This window comes from Salmo trutta, chromosome 14 (genome assembly GCF_901001165.1).
Source record: "Salmo trutta chromosome 14, fSalTru1.1, whole genome shotgun sequence".
Lineage (NCBI taxonomy): Eukaryota > Metazoa > Chordata > Actinopteri > Salmoniformes > Salmonidae > Salmo > Salmo trutta.
The window spans coordinates 23,718,691-23,734,112 of record NC_042970.1 but is presented as its reverse complement, the minus strand read 5'-3'; the positions used below and the strand labels follow the sequence as shown (position 1 = coordinate 23,734,112).

The 15,422-nt window shown below is 48.8% G+C and overlaps 1 protein-coding gene across 1 annotated transcript in view; it reads left to right on the top strand.

Annotated features, from left to right (window-relative positions):
• The window catches only part of slc25a26 (solute carrier family 25 member 26), a 69,697-nt gene extending 54,961 nt beyond the window's left edge, over nt 1–14,736 (top strand). The window contains exons 8-10 of the mRNA XM_029774958.1: nt 2,498–2,562; nt 8,837–8,910; nt 14,369–14,736. Of these exons, the coding sequence (XP_029630818.1) occupies nt 2,498–2,562; nt 8,837–8,910; nt 14,369–14,465 (236 nt within the window). The 3' untranslated portion in view covers nt 14,466–14,736. The remainder of the gene's footprint in view (nt 1–2,497; nt 2,563–8,836; nt 8,911–14,368) is intronic.
• The last annotated feature ends 686 nt before the right edge of the window (nt 14,737–15,422 follow it).

Sequence of the window (15,422 nt, the reverse complement as noted above, 5' to 3'; positions counted from 1 at the left end):
CAGCTCCTCTCCCTCACTGCTCTTCAGTAGCCCCTGATGTACCTGTTTACTGACAGCAGTTGCTATGTAACTGGACGATAGTCAGACAGACAGACACTGAGAGGGTGTAGGGGTTTTGGCACTCTCCTCCCCCTCCTCTCCTCTCAGTGGGGACACCCCTGGAACCTTCAGCGTGTGGGCCTCCAAACTTGGCCTGGGTTTAGATAGGGGGGGGGTAACCTTCCTGTAGCGCTGCATAAAGAAAAGCAGCACGGGTGGAGGAGGGGGGGTGAGACTGACAGACAGACAGTGTGGGAGGATAGTCTCTCTGTGTGTAGTGTTTAGTGAGGCGTGGGCCTGACTGACGGTGTGGGAGGATAGTCTCTCTGTGTGTAGTGTTTAGTGAGGCGTGGGCCTGACTGACGGTGTGGGAGGATAGTCTCTCTGTGTGTAGTGTTTAGTGAGGCGTGGGCCTGACTGACGGTGTGGGAGGATAGTCTCTCTGTGTGTAGTGTTTAGTGAGGCGTGGGCCTGACTGACGGTGTGGGAGGATAGTCTCTCTGTGTGTAGTGTTTAGTGAGGCGTGGGCCTGACTGACGGTGTGGGAGGATAGTCTCTCTGTGTGTAGTGTTAGTGAGGCGTGGGCCTGACTGACGGTGTGGGAGGATAGTCTCTCTGTGTGTAGTGTTTAGTGAGGCGTGGGCCTGACTGACGGTGTGGGAGGATAGTCTCTCTGTGTGTAGTGTTTAGTGAGGCGTGGGCCTGACTGACGGTGTGGGAGGATAGTCTCTCTGTGTGTAGTGTTTAGTGAGGCGTGGGCCTGACTGACGGTGTGGGAGGATAGTCTCTCTGTGTGTAGTGTTTAGTGAGGCGTGGGCCAGACTGACGGTGTGGGAGGATAGTCTCTCTGTGTGTAGTGTTTAGTGAGGCGTGGGCCTGACTGACGGTGTGGGAGGATAGTCTTTCTGTGTGTAGTGTTTAGTGAGGCGTGGGCCTGACTGACGGTGTGGGAGGATAGTCTCTCTGTGTGTAGTGTTTAGGGAGGCGTGGGCCTGACTGACGGTGTGGGAGGATAGTCTCTCTGTGTGTAGTGTTTAGTGAGGCGTGGGCCTGACTGACTGTGTGGGAGGATAGTCTCTCTGTGTGTAGTGTTTAGTGAGGCGTGGGCCTGACTGACGGTGTGGGAGGATAGTCTCTCTGTGTGTAGTGTTTAGTGAGGCGTGGGCCTGACTGACGGTGTGGGAGGATAGTCTCTCTGTGTGTAGTGTTTAGTGAGGCGTGGGCCTGACTGACGGTGTGGGAGGATAGTCTCTCTGTGTGTAGTGTTTAGTGAGGCGTGGGCCTGACTGACGGTGGGGGAGGAATAGTCTCTCTGTGTGTAGTGTTTAGTGAGGCGTGGGCCTGACTGACGGTGGGGGAGGATAGTCTCTCTGTGTGTAGTGTTTAGTGAGGCGTGGGCCTGACTGACGGTGTGGGAGGATAGTCTCTCTGTGTGTAGTGTTTAGTGAGGCGTGGGCCTGACTGACGGTGTGGGAGGATAGTCTCTCTGTGTGTAGTGTTTAGTGAGGCGTGGGCCTGACTGACGGTGTGGGAGGATAGTCTCTCTGTGTGTAGTGTTTAGTGAGGCGTGGGCCTGACTGACGGTGTGGGAGGATAGTCTCTCTGTGTGTAGTGTTTAGTGAGGCGGGGGCCTGACTGACGGTGTGGGAGGATAGTCTCTCTGTGTGTAGTGTTTAGTGAGGCGTGGGCCTGACTGACGGTGTGGGAGGATAGTCTCTCTGTGTGTAGTGTTTAGTGAGGCGTGGGCCTGACTGACTGTGTGGGAGGATAGTCTCTCTGTGTGTAGTGTTTAGTGAGGCGTGGGCCTGACTGACGGTGTGGGAGGATAGTCTCTCTGTGTGTAGTGTTTAGTGAGGCGTGGGCCTGACTGACGGTGTGGGAGGATAGTCTCTCTGTGTGTAGTGTTTAGTGAGGCGTGGGCCTGACTGACGGTGTGGGAGGATAGTCTCTCTGTGTGTAGTGTTTAGTGAGGCGTGGGCCTGACTGACGGTGTGGGAGGATAGTCTCTCTGTGTGTAGTGTTTAGTGAGGCGTGGGCCTGACTGACGGTGTGGGAGGATAGTCTCTCTGTGTGTAGTGTTTAGTGAGGCGTGGGCCTGACTGACGGTGTGGGAGGATAGTCTCTCTGTGTGTAGTGTTTAGTGAGGCGTGGGCCTGACTGACGGTGGGGGAGGAATAGTGGGTCTGGTCTAGGAATGGAGCTTTATTGGGGAAACATCTTTGAGATTATCAATGTATCCCGTTGAATCATGAAATGTAGCTAACTATTATTTTGATGTCAAAAAGGTCATAAGAGTGTATTTTTTCATTACAGAACAGAAATGTTTGCAGTGCACTGATTTTGTTTGTGTGTGTGTGTGTGTGTGTGTGTGTGTGTGTGTGTGTGTGTGTGTGTGTGTGTGTGTGTGTGTGTGTGTGTGTGTGTGTGTGTGTGTGTGTGTTATCCGCTGTGTTTCCAGGTGGAATAGCAGCGTTCGTCACCACTCCCCTGGACGTGGCTAAGACCAGGATCATGTTGGCCAAGGTAAGGCCCAATCAGGCTAACCCAGGCCGGGCCAGCTACAGGACTGTTCAACACTGTGTGTCTGCCGAGTGACGCCTCACAGACAGAAAGCCCCACAGTGAACTGCCGTTCTCGAATGTAGACAAAGCTCAGCAGAGACACACTGCCATGGAGAACAGGAGTATGGACAGTGGTGACACGCACATTCACTCTGTGTTCTCCACAGCCCAGCGTTGAATGGACAGTGCTCTGTGGACATGTTTAACGTTAGCTGTAGTACATCTGGACAGGCCAGAGTAGTTTCCAATGGAACAGACAGGACAGACAGGCCTCTCATCTCTCTCAGAGAGAGCAGGAACAGAAGGCTTGTGTCATTGTGTTAGCCTAGCTCTGCTCTGCCTGTCCTGGGTTTATCATGCGTTTACTCTGCTAGTTCCTGTGTTTGTCTGACTGTGTCTCTCTGTGTTATGTTAGTGGGGGTGTTGTGAGTTCAGTTGAACCCAGTCGTTGTGTTCTTGGATAAGACAAAGTGTTCTGTGCTTTTTGTTCTCCGCGATGACAAGTGAGATACTACTTTTTACTCTGTAACACTTCAGTTGGTTAGACGTGGCGCTTGTGTGAAGATGGTGAAAACAATGTTGTATGACGTGTCAAAACATTTGCCATAAACATGTTTTAGCAGAGGTTATAGAGTTAGGGGTGAGGTCGCTTGGGATTTTATTGACATAATATTAGCTGGTTATTACATTAATTCACGTTTTTAGTGCTAAAACACACAATGGAGCATTTTCTGAGACTCTATAAAACCCCACATAAGATCACCCATGGTAGTTAATTTCCTTTGTTTCCCTCACCGGGGCCCTGAACGCCTGTTGCACAAGCCCAGACAGGACTGAGGCGTGGGGTGAAGAGAAGTGGGGGTGGAGGGGAGGAGGGGTGTTGATGGGATATGGCGGTGTTGGAGCTTGTCACATTAGTTTCCTCCTGTTCCAGAAGAAAAGTCAGAGACAGGGGAAGGTCTGCTGGCTGGGACAGGGGCGGGTCTGCTGGCTGGGACAGGGGAGGGTCTGCTGGCTGGGACAGGGGACGGTCTGCTGGCTGGGACAGGGGCGGGTCTGCTGGCTGGGACAGGGGAGGGTCTGCTGGCTGGGACAGGGGACGGTCTGCTGGCTGGGACAGGGGAAGGTCTGCTGGCTGGGACAGGGGCGGGTCTGCTGGCTGGGACAGGGGAGGGTCTGCTGGCTGGGACAGGGGACGGTCTGCTGGCTGGGACAGGGGTGGGTCTGCTGGCTGGGACAGGGGAGGGTCTGCTGGCTGGGACAGGGGACGGTCTGCTGGCTGGGACAGGGGAGGGTCTGCTGGCTGGGACAGGGTTGGGTCTGCTGGCTGGGACAGGGGAGGTCTGCTGGCTGGGACAGGGGAGGGTCTGCTGGCTGGGACAGGGGAGGGTCTGCTGGCTGGGACAGGGGAGGGTCTGCTGGCTGGGACAGGAGGGTCTGCTGGCTGGGACAGGGGAGGGTCTGCTGGCTGGGACAGGGGTGGGTCTGCTGGCTGGGACAGGGATGGGTCTGCTGGCTGGGACAGGAGTGGGTCTGTTGGCTGGGACAGGAGTGGGTCTGCTGGCTGGGACAGGGGTGGGTCTGCTGGCTGGGACAGGGGTGGGTCTGCTGGCTGGGACAGGGGTGGGTCTGCTGGCTGGGACAGGGGAGGGTCTGCTGGCTGGGACAGGGGATGTCTGCTGGCTGGGACATGGGTGGGTCTGCTGGCTGGGACAGGGGTGGGTCTGCTGGCTGGGACAGGGGAGGGTCTGCTGGCTGGGACAGGGGTAGGTCTGCTGGCTGGGACAGGGGTGGGTCTGCTGGCTGGGACAGGGGAGGATCTGCTGGCTGGGACAGGGGAGGGTCTGCTGGCTGGGACAGGGGTGGGTCTGCTGGCTGGGACAGGGACTAGTCTGCTGGCTGGGACAAGGCTGGGTCTGCTGGCTGGGACAGGGGGGTCTGCTGGCTGGGACAGGGGCGGGTCTGCTGGCTGGGACAGGGGCGGGTCTGCTGGCTGGGACAGGGGCGGGTCTGCTGGCTGGGACAGGAGAGGGTCTGCTGGCTGGGACAGGGGAGGGTCTGCTGGCTGGGACAGGGGTGGGTCTGCTGGCTGGGACAGGGGTGAGTCTGCTGGCTGGGACAGGGCAGGGTCTGCTGGCTGGGACAGGGGTGGGTCTGCTGGCAGGGACAGGGGTGGGTCTGCTGGCTAAGAGAGACTGCTCAGACTGTTCCTCAGTGGCCAGCAGGACCTAGAAAAACACAGAACAGGACTCTTACCATGCTGCACTTTCCACAGCCTGGCAAACAGCACTGTGTCCTCTGAAAGCTGTACCCACTGCTACTGTGTACAACAGGTCCCCAGTCTGAGCCTGGCACATCCCTGCCTTTGCTACTGCTATAATAGGTCCCCCCATCACCCAGACTAACTTACTGACCAAACTGCCTACATCTACTAGAGGGTTTAGGGAAATGGAGGAGGGGAGAGGGGGAATAACAGAAGAGAGAGAGAGACATTACATACTCACCAGTGAACCCCACTGCTACAGTACAACAGGTGCCCAGATACACCAAGTGATAGATATAATGAGGGGATGTATGTCAGAAAAATGGAGAGAGGGATAAGAGCCAAATAGAGAGAGTGTGCATGTCAGCATAGACCTGTTCTGAGTTGCTTGTGGTCTGTGTGTATTTTGGACAGAGAGATTCTCTGTTGCTGAGGAAAAATAAAACGTGTGGGACAAGTGAAGGAGAAAGAGGTTTCTCAGCCCCTCCAATAGAAACGGGAGAATTCAGATGTAGGAATCAACAGGATTCCCGTGATTTCACCAATAATAAGGTCCATGAAGTCAATAACTTGCTTGTAACAGATGACCTTCATATTCTGACTATCTATGAAACTCACTTAGATAATACATTTGATGATACAGTGGTAGCAATACATGGTTATAACATCTACCGAAAAGACAGAAATGACAACGGAGGTGGTGTTGCAGTGTATATTCAGAACCACATTCCTGTAAAGCTTAGAGACAATCTAATGTTAAATACTGTTAAAGTGATATGGCTACAGGTTAATCTGCCTCACCTCTCTGGTGGGAAGCTGCTATAGACCACCAAGTGCTAACAGTCAGTATCTGGGTAATATGTGTGAAATGCTTGATAATGTATGTGATATCAACAGAGAAGTATATTTTCTGGGTGATTTAAATATTGACTGGCTATCATCAAGCTGCCCACTCAGGAAAAAACTCCAAACTGTAACCACCTGGATCAGGTTGTCAGTCAACCTACCAGGGTAGTTACAAACAGCACAGGAATTAAATTATCAACATGTATTGAACACATCTTTACTAACGATGCAGATATTTGCTTTAAAGAAGTATCCAAATCCATAGGATGTAGTGATCACAATATAATAGCCATCTCTAGGAAAACCAAAGTTCCAAAGGCTGGGCCGAATATAGTGTATAAGAGGTCATACAATACGTTTTGTTGTGATTCATATGTTGATGATGTAAAGAATATTTACTGGTCTGTGGTGTGTAATGTAGAGCAACCAGACGCTGCACTTGACGCATTTATGAAACTACTTATTCCAGTTACTAATAAGCACGCAGCCATTAAGAAAATGACTGTATAATTTGTTAAATCCCCTTGGATTGATGAGGAATTGAAAAATGTTATGGTTGAGAGGGTCGAGGCAAAAGGTATGGCAATTACGTCTGGCAGCCCAACTGATTGGCAAACATACTGCAAATTAAGAAATCATGTGACTAAACTAAATAAAAATAAACTACACTATGAAACAAAGATAAATTCTATAAAGAATGATAGTAAAAAGCTTTGGGGCACCTTAAATTACATTTGGGGAAAAAAAGCCAACTCGGCTCCTTCATTCATTGAATCAGATGGCTCATTCATCACAAAGCCCACTGATATTGCAAACTACTTTAATGACTTTTTCATTGGCAAGATAAGCAAACTTAGGGATGACATGCCAGCAACAAACACTGACACTACACATCCAGGTATATTGGCCCAAATTATGAAAGACAAGAATTGTACTTTTGAATTCTGTAAAGACAGTGTGGAAGAGGTTAATTGTTTTTTTGTCTATCAACAATGACAAGCCACCGGGGTCTGACAATCTGGATGGAAAATTACTGAGGATAATAGCAGACGATATTGCCACTCCTATTTGCCACATCTTCAGTTTAAGCCTACTAGAGAGCGTGTGCCCTCAGGCCTGGAGGGAAGCTAAAGTCATTCCGCTACCCAAGAACAGTAAAGCCCCCTTTACTGGCTCAAATAGCCGACCAATCAGACTGTTACAAACCCTTAGTAAACTTCTGGAAAAAATTGTGTTTGACCAGATACAATGCTATTTCACAGTAAACAAATTGACAACAGAATTTCAGCATGCTTATAGGGAAGGACACTCAACAAGCACAGCACTTACACAAATGACTGATGATTGGCTGAGAGAAATTGATGATAAAATGATTGTGGGGCTGTCTTTTTAGACTTCAGTGCAGCTTTTGACATTATCGATCGTAGTCTGCTGCTGGAAAAACGTATGTTTTATGGCTTTACACCCCCTGCTATAATGTGGATAAAGAGTTACTTGTCTAACAGAACACAGAGGCTGTTCTTTAATGGAAGCCTCTCAAATGTAATCCAGTTAGAATCAGGAATTCCCCAGGGTAGCTGTTTAGGCCCCTTGCCATTTTTACTAACGACATGCCACTGACTTTGAGTAAAGCCAGAGTGTCTATGTATAAATGTCAGCTACTACAGCGACTGAAATGACTGCAACACTCAACAAAGAGCTGCAGGTAGTTTCAGAGTGGGTGGCAAGGAATAAGTTAGCCCTAAATATTTCTGAAACTAAAAGCATTGTATTTAGACAAAACACTCACTAAACCCTAAACCTCAACTAAATCTTGCAATAAATAATGTGGAAATTGAGCAAGTTGAGATGATTAAACTGCTTGGAGTAACACTAGATTGTAAACTGTCATGGTCAAAACATATTGATGCAGTAGTAGCTAAGATGGGGAGAAGTCTGTCTATTATAAAACAATGCTCTGCCTTCTTAACAACACTATCAACAAGGCAGGTTCTACAGGCCCTAGTTTTGTCGCACCTTGACTACTGTTCAGTCCTGTGGTCAGGTGCCACAAAAAAGGACTTTGCAATTGGCTCAGATCAGGGCAGCACGGCTGGCCCTTGGATGTACACAGAGAGCTAATATTAATAATATGCATGTCAATCTTCCCTGGCTCAAAGTGGAGGAGAGATTGACTTCATCACTACTTTTATTTATGAGAGGTATTGACATGTTAAATGCACCGAGCTGTCTGTCTAAACTTCTGGCACACAGCTCAGACACCCATGCATACCCCACAAGACATGCCACAAGAGGTCTCTTCACAGTCCCCAAGTCCAGAACAGACTATGGGAGGCAAAAAGTACTACATAGAGCCATGACTACATGGAACTCTATTCCACATCAAGTAACTGACACAAGTAGTAAAATTCGATCTTAAAAAAAACAGATAAAAAAACACCTCATGGAACAGCGGGGACTGTGAAGCAACACAAATATTGGCACATACACATGCATACACACACACGATGACATACGCACTATACATACACATGGATTTAGTACTGTAGATATGTGGTAGTGGTGGTGTAGGGGCCTGAGGGCACACAGTGTGTTGTGAAATCTGTGAAGGTATTGTAATGTTTTAAAATTGTATAAACTGCCTTAATTTTGCTGGACCCCAGGAAGAGTAGCTGCTGCTTTGGCAGCAGCTAATGGGGATCCATAATAAATACAAATACTGCTGGGCACACACAAACACACAGGGTGATTTACAGTCCAGGCCACAGTTATGCTAACCCCGCACCCCACCCTTCACTTCCCCTCCTCTCTTTAATCACCCTCCCATTCCTCTTGCCACGCTAGTCCCTCCCCCCTCACGCTTAACTACTTCTCCCGCTCTCCCCACTCCTGATCCCACTCCCCCCAATCAAGACATCTGGCATAAAACTACAACAGGTGGAGTGTGGGTGGTGGGTGGTTATGGGTGTCACCTGTGTTGCCACCGATGTCTGTGAGTGGAGGAGTGGGAGGAGGTAGGATGGGAGAGGAAGACTAAACAGGTTGTCTGTCCAAGTGGCAGGAAGTGGAGGAGACTATCCATCTATCGTCACATCTCTTATTTGTTCTCTCTCTCTCTCTCTCTCAGGCTGGGACTAGTACAGCGAGTGGAAACATCCCACTGGTGCTGTTAGATGTGTGGAAGACTAGGGGCTTGACGGGGTAAGTATGGCCCATCACACGCTGCTGTTCTGGGGGAACCTGAGGACTAGTCTGGGGGAGCCTTCTGTACCTATGTACACATTTCAACAAGTGTCTCTGACTAGGTATCCCCTTCCCCTTTCTATTGTTGAAAGACTGTGTTTTTAAAAATCTTAAACCATTTCTCTTAGCCTGTACATTTTTTTTTTTACTTTGCATTATCTGATTTAAAGTCCTACAGTTCTTCACATAATCAGGTTTGCCTGCTGGTAGGAACACTAGTCAGGGGACATAAATTCAGCGCAGAAACCTGAAAAATGAGAATTAAGAGCTTTCCAAAAGACACAACTTTTCTGAATAGTCCTATTGATTAAGACATTAGTAGGGCCAACGGTAAGGTTTATGTGTGGAGCTGAATGTGTGATGTGTTTATGACATCTCCTAATGAAAAGGCCAGGTCAGGAGGGAATGATGGCCTGCCAGCCCTAAACCAAACAGCCCTGTGAATAATAGTCTGGTGTGTATGAGCAGCCATCATTTAGTTAAGATATACAGGCCCTGATGTTAATAGCAGATTTGGTTTGGGGTGGTGCTAAAAACAGTCTCTCTCCCTCTCTCTCAGGCACTATCAGAGATTGTTTGAGTAGGCTGCAGTAATGGAATCTAATCAGAGAGTGCAATTATGTTGGGAAGAGGTTCTGATTCAACATTGACTGGCTGTTTAATAACCCCCGGGTAGTTCCTTAATCACACTCGGCTGGGGAAAGAGAAGACCAGGGACGGGGTGAGCTTCAACGCACTTGGCTGGGGAGAGAGAAGAGCAGGGACGGGGTGGGCTTCAACGCACTCGGCTGGGGAGAGAGAAGACCAGGGACGGGGTGGGCTTCAACGCACTCGGCTGGGGAGAGAGAAGACCAGGGACGGGGTGGGCTTCAACGCACTCGGCTGGGGAGAGAGAAGACCAGGGACGGGGTGGGCTTCAACGCACTCGGCTGGGGAGAGAGAAGACCAGGGACGGGGTGGGCTTCAACGCACTCGGCTGGGGAGAGAGAAGACCAGGGACGGGGTGGGCTTCAACGCACTCGGCTGGGGAAAGAGAAGACCAGGGACGGGGTGGGCTTCAACGCACTCGGCTGGGGAGAGAGAAGACCAGGGACGGGGTGGGCTTCAACGCACTCGGCTGGGGAAAGAGAAGACCAGGGACGGGGTGGGCTTCAACGCACTCGGCTGGGGAGAGAGAAGACCAGGGACGGGGTGGGCTTCAACGCACTCGGCTGGGGAGAGAGAAGACCAGGGACGGGGTGGGCTTCAACGCACTCGGCTGGGGAGAGAGAAGACCAGGGACGGGGTGGGCTTCAACGCACTCGGCTGGGGAGAGAGAAGACCAGGGACGGGGTGGGATTCAACGCACTCGGCTGGGGAGAGAGAAGACCAGGGACGGGGTGGGCTTCAACGCACTCGGCTGAGGAAAGAGAAGACCAGGGACGGGGTGGGCTTCAACGCACTCGGCTGGAGAGAGAGAAGACCAGGGACGGGGTGGGCTTCAACGCACTCGGCTGGGGAGAGAGAAGACCAGGGACGGGGTGGGCTTGTTATTGAATGGCTCTTCTTATGCTGATGAAGCCGTCATATAGAGGGATCCCTTGTAGAAAAGTCTCTACCCTAAGCCTCCCAGCTGCCTCGACAACCCGCCCGTAATTGAAAGAGTATTCTTTGATGTTCCCTGTCTTCTTTGATATTTTGTCTCTCTTTTTCTGGTATATTTTCCTTCTCTTCTCTAACTCTTGGTTTACTGATAAGCTAGCTGGAGGGAGATTTTCTGTACAGCTGAAGGAGCAAACATAATAAACCGTACAACATGGGGTTCCCCAAATGCCTTCCCCTGATAGTGATACACAGTCTCTCTGGGACAACCAGAGGAAGGAAAAGCAGTGTGGTGATTCCTTCGGGAAAAAACGTGGCAGTTACGCCGGGGCTGGGGCTTTAAAGCTTTAATTATGGTAATAGGCCCAATTGCAGTCTAGTGAAGCCATAAAGTGCTTCCATCTGTTTGCTGTGCCCCAGAGCCCTGCCTGCCTGCCTTACAACTGGGTTAGACCAACGTTACACACCTCCTCACCACACTAACCAAAACACATCGACAGCCAGGACCTCCCCACACCAACCAGAATGAAGCTGAAACACGACAAAACAATGTAAACCTGAGTTCACCAAGTCCACTCCACTTCGCATGACCTAAACCTACTGCTCAGACTTTTAACCCAACTGTCTGCTCCAGGGTTGGGGTCAATTCTGAATTGAATTGCAAGTTGCATTTTAATTCCAATTCAATTCTTGAATTTTAATTGATTTTGAATTTTCCACAACCCACAGGTGAAGAATTTGAATAGAATGTGAATTAAAGGAAGTAGAAATTAATTAAATGAAATTCAAATGGCTTATTTATTCTACACATCATCAAAGACATTTTTATTTTGACCTCATGTATGGTTACCAATACCATGTAGCATAAGGTTGAAACATTCTAGTCTATAATAATTCATAATTCCCTTTTAAATATCAGAAAAAAATGGTTTCCCAGAATGCATTAGATCAAACACTGCAGTATGGAAGGGAACAATATAACATCTCATGACAAAGAAAAATACTGTTTGTTTCTTTGCATTAATCAGTAGCAAAATATTTGTCAAATTAATGAGATTCATGTCTCACTTGAATTGCTTTGAATTCAATTCTACTTCCTTCCATTCAAATTCAATTCAAATTCTGCTTCCTGTAGTGCGTGGCCAATTCAAATTAATTGTTTGAATTTAATTAAATTCCGACTTGACCCCAACCTTGGTGTACTCATAGGAGGAAACCCAAACAGAAGCATATTGTGTGTTTACCTGTCAACTAAAGGCTTCCACCATAGTCACTTCATAGGAGGTGAAAGCTCTAATGGTGAGTGACTACTGTCCAGTTCTTTCCCATTAGTGCAGATGAAGGTGAAATGATGCATCTCCTTTGAGCAGATCATTAATGAGAAGAAAAGTGCTCCTGATCAAAAGGAGATGAAGACATGTGGTGTATCTAAGACCACTGGTTCTCAACATGATTAAGACCTAAGCCTGTGATGAGCAGCTCTCTCTCTCCTGCTGAGGACTCGGGTATTTTAGGCTGTGTGGTCAGGCGGCTGTGAGGTGATTGGCCGGTGATCAGGGCATGACTGATCTGTGTGGCTGGCGGGCTGCTGATGTCAGTGAGTCAGCGAGCCCCAGGGGTTTATGGGAGAAGTTCAGCCATTTTGTTCCACAGGTGGGGCTTCTCCCAGACAGGAAGTGACACACTGTTGTGAGCCAGAACACGTGGAGGTGGTCTGGAGAATTTAGAATCTTAGAACGCTTTAAGAACTGTGCTGACCCATTGCCAAAACAATCTTTCACATGGGCAGATACTGAAAATGGGACATTATTTTCTGTCTATTGCTTTCCTTGGCTTGTTGTTAGGAACAACATTGGCTTCAGTCAGGCACTGGCAGCCTACCACATGAGCAGTCCGAAAAGTACTGTATTTTGATATATAATGCATGTGATGGGAAAGGTTGAGATTCACACACAGTGGGTGTTAACTTCTATTTCAGTCGAAGGTGATAACTCTGCAAAGAGCAAACTGAAGGGCAGGATGACATGCTTTGAGAAATGTCCCCTTGCTCATTTGTTCCAGCTTAAGCATTTACACACCCACACGCGCTCACACACACACACGAGCGCAGCCTCTCCAAAACACCCGATCCGACTAGGAGCATTCCTAAACGTGCAGTTCTGTAAATGGCTGGGATAGTTGAGAGATCCCTGACGTGCTTGGCACCTTGTACAGATTTGCAGTTGACAAAATTGATGTATTAGCGGTTAGACCATTTGTGACCCCATTTCTAAATGGAGGGCCATAAAACCTCACCACAGCCCCCACAGGTGTCCCAGGCCTCTGGGGCCTTTTGTGTTACGTAGGTCAGCCCTGGAGCAGCCAAGGCACTCAGAGCAGTTCGAGCTGCTGGCCAGAGCAGAGGCAGGGCAGACAGATCGACGAACCGACCGAGGAGTGTAGGGGCGTAGTGGCAGAGTGGGGGTTCTCAGTAAGCAACAAAACAGTCCAATGGATAGGAGCCATTATATTTCCAGTCTGTGGGGAGAGAGAGAGAGACAGAGAAAGAGTGAGAGAGAGAGAGAGAGAGAGAGAGAGAGGAGAGCAGAGAGAGAGAGCAGAGAGAGAGAGAGAGGCCGAGAGAGAGAGAGAGAGAGAGAGAGAGAGAGACAGAGAAAGAGTGAGAGAGAGAGAGAGAGAGAGAGAGAGAGTAGAGCAGAGAGAGAGAGCAGAGAGAGAGAGAGAGAGGCCGAGAGAGAGAGAGAGAGAGAGAGAGACAGAGGAAGAGGAGAGAGAGAGAGAGAGAGAAGAATGAGAGAGAGGAGAAGGAGAGGAGAGAGAGGAGAGAGAGAGCGAGAGAGGGAGAGAGAGAGAGAGAGAGAGAGACAGAGAAAGAGTGAGAGAGAGAGAGAGAGAGAGAGAGAGAGAGAGGAGAGCAGAGAGAGAGAGAGCAGAGAGAGAGAGAGAGACAGAGAAAGAGTGAGAGAGAGAGAGAGAGAGAGGAGAGCAGAGAGAGAGAGGCCGAGAGAGAGAGAGAGAGTGTAAATGCTATAGTGTGTGTACAAGAGAGTGGAGAAGAGGGAGAAAAAAAGAGCGAGGAATGACTGGGCTGATCCGGGGTGTGTGAGCTGAGCCAGTTGAGGGGGCTGTTGCTGGACGGCCGCACGGATGGACAGCAGAGGGACGTGTGTGGATGTCATCTGGCCATCAGTCAGGCAGACAGATCAAGCTCCAGGGAGGCCCATCAGGGGGTTCAGCAGTAATCCACAAAACAGCTGTGTGGAAAAGGGCCTTGGGAGACTGGCGTACTCTCATGGCCTGTCACCATCCCCTGACCTCCACAACATCAACAGTCTGGAGAGTCCCCTAACTTCTAAAACTTTCTTTGAAACAACTTTCTACTCCCCTAGCTTCTAAAACAGCCTATCCATTCCCCTGTCTTCTAAAATGGACTCAAAAACATCCTCCCCAGTCTCCTGTCTTCAATAACTGACTATAAACAGCTTTTCAGTCCCCTAGCTTCTAAAGCTGTCTTTAAAACAGCCTCTCCACTCCCGTCTTCTAAAATGGACTCTAAAACTTCCTCTCTAGTCTCTTGTCTTCGAAAAACTCACTCTAAATCCTCCTACCCAGTCTCCTAGCTTCTAAAATTAACTCAGAAACAGCTTTTCTGTTCCTTAGCTTCTGAAACTGACTCTAGATCTTCTTAATAGGCCCCTGCTCCCTAAAATAGCATGAAATCCCTCTCAGAACATACATTTTAACAGAGAAACATGGAACAAGACCTAGTAAAATAAAACAAGTAACATGTTACTCTTGCATAATACCTGATGCAATTTTGTCTCTGTCTTTTCAGTCTGTTTTCTGGCAGTATACCTCGAGTCACGTCCATCAGTCTGGGAGGTTTTATCTTCCTGGGTGCTTATGAGAAGGTCCGACGCACCCTGCTATAAAGACCTTGTCATGAGGGCAGGTGGGAGAGGGCTCTGTGCTGTGCTGACCCAGCCTGAACTGGCCCCGAGGAGGGACACCAGGTGTGAGTCATCCCTGATCGCTTTACCCAGAGGTCTGCGTTCCTGCTTCTCAGTGCGCTGCAGATTGAGTTTAACTGAGTGAATTCCATTTTTTTAACAGCAAGGATCGCATATCTCTGAGCCAAGTATCTTCACTGTATGACCATGTGAGAGGAAATGGTATTAAAAGCCATATTTTTATACTATGAAAGTCTTTGTGATTATATTTGTTCAATGTCACCGCTTTCTCCAGTTCATTGTCTAAAGCTGGGTAGTTAAATGGTAGAATAATCACCTCACAGTAGTTTGTCCATCCAAGGTTACTGCTCTCCATTATTCAGTATGGGAATACGGTGAACAAAACCACCTGCATTGACGAGCCACCAGGGAGCCATTCAGACATACTGTATCTCAGCTCAGAAAGCCTATTAGAGAAGAAGCATCATGAGCTCATCCACCTGCAGGCTGTCATCTCAGTGCTAGATGGGGCCTGTGTTTCTGCTGGATTAAACACTAATTTACTACAGTCACAACTGTCGCCACATTAATGCAGATGGATGTACTTTAGCCAACTTCCATTGAAGGGATAGTATTAAAACATGTACAATTTAATTGACCCCTTTTTCCTAGTATGGGCCTGACTGACGGTGTGGGAGGATAGGACATCCTGAATAGATTAACCTTTTACTCTAATGCATTGGTGAACATAGAGTATTGAGCAAGCATCAAAATGTTTCTCGGAATATAAAATTGGTTTTCCAAAAACAGGTACATTTACACTGGGGCCATGTTTTGTAAATAACTCCCATTGTGTCCTTCATATGTCGGTCGAGGGAGAAAGTAAATACCATTAAAGCCTGGGAGAGCGACAGGGAGATGAATGTTTGTCACAGCCCG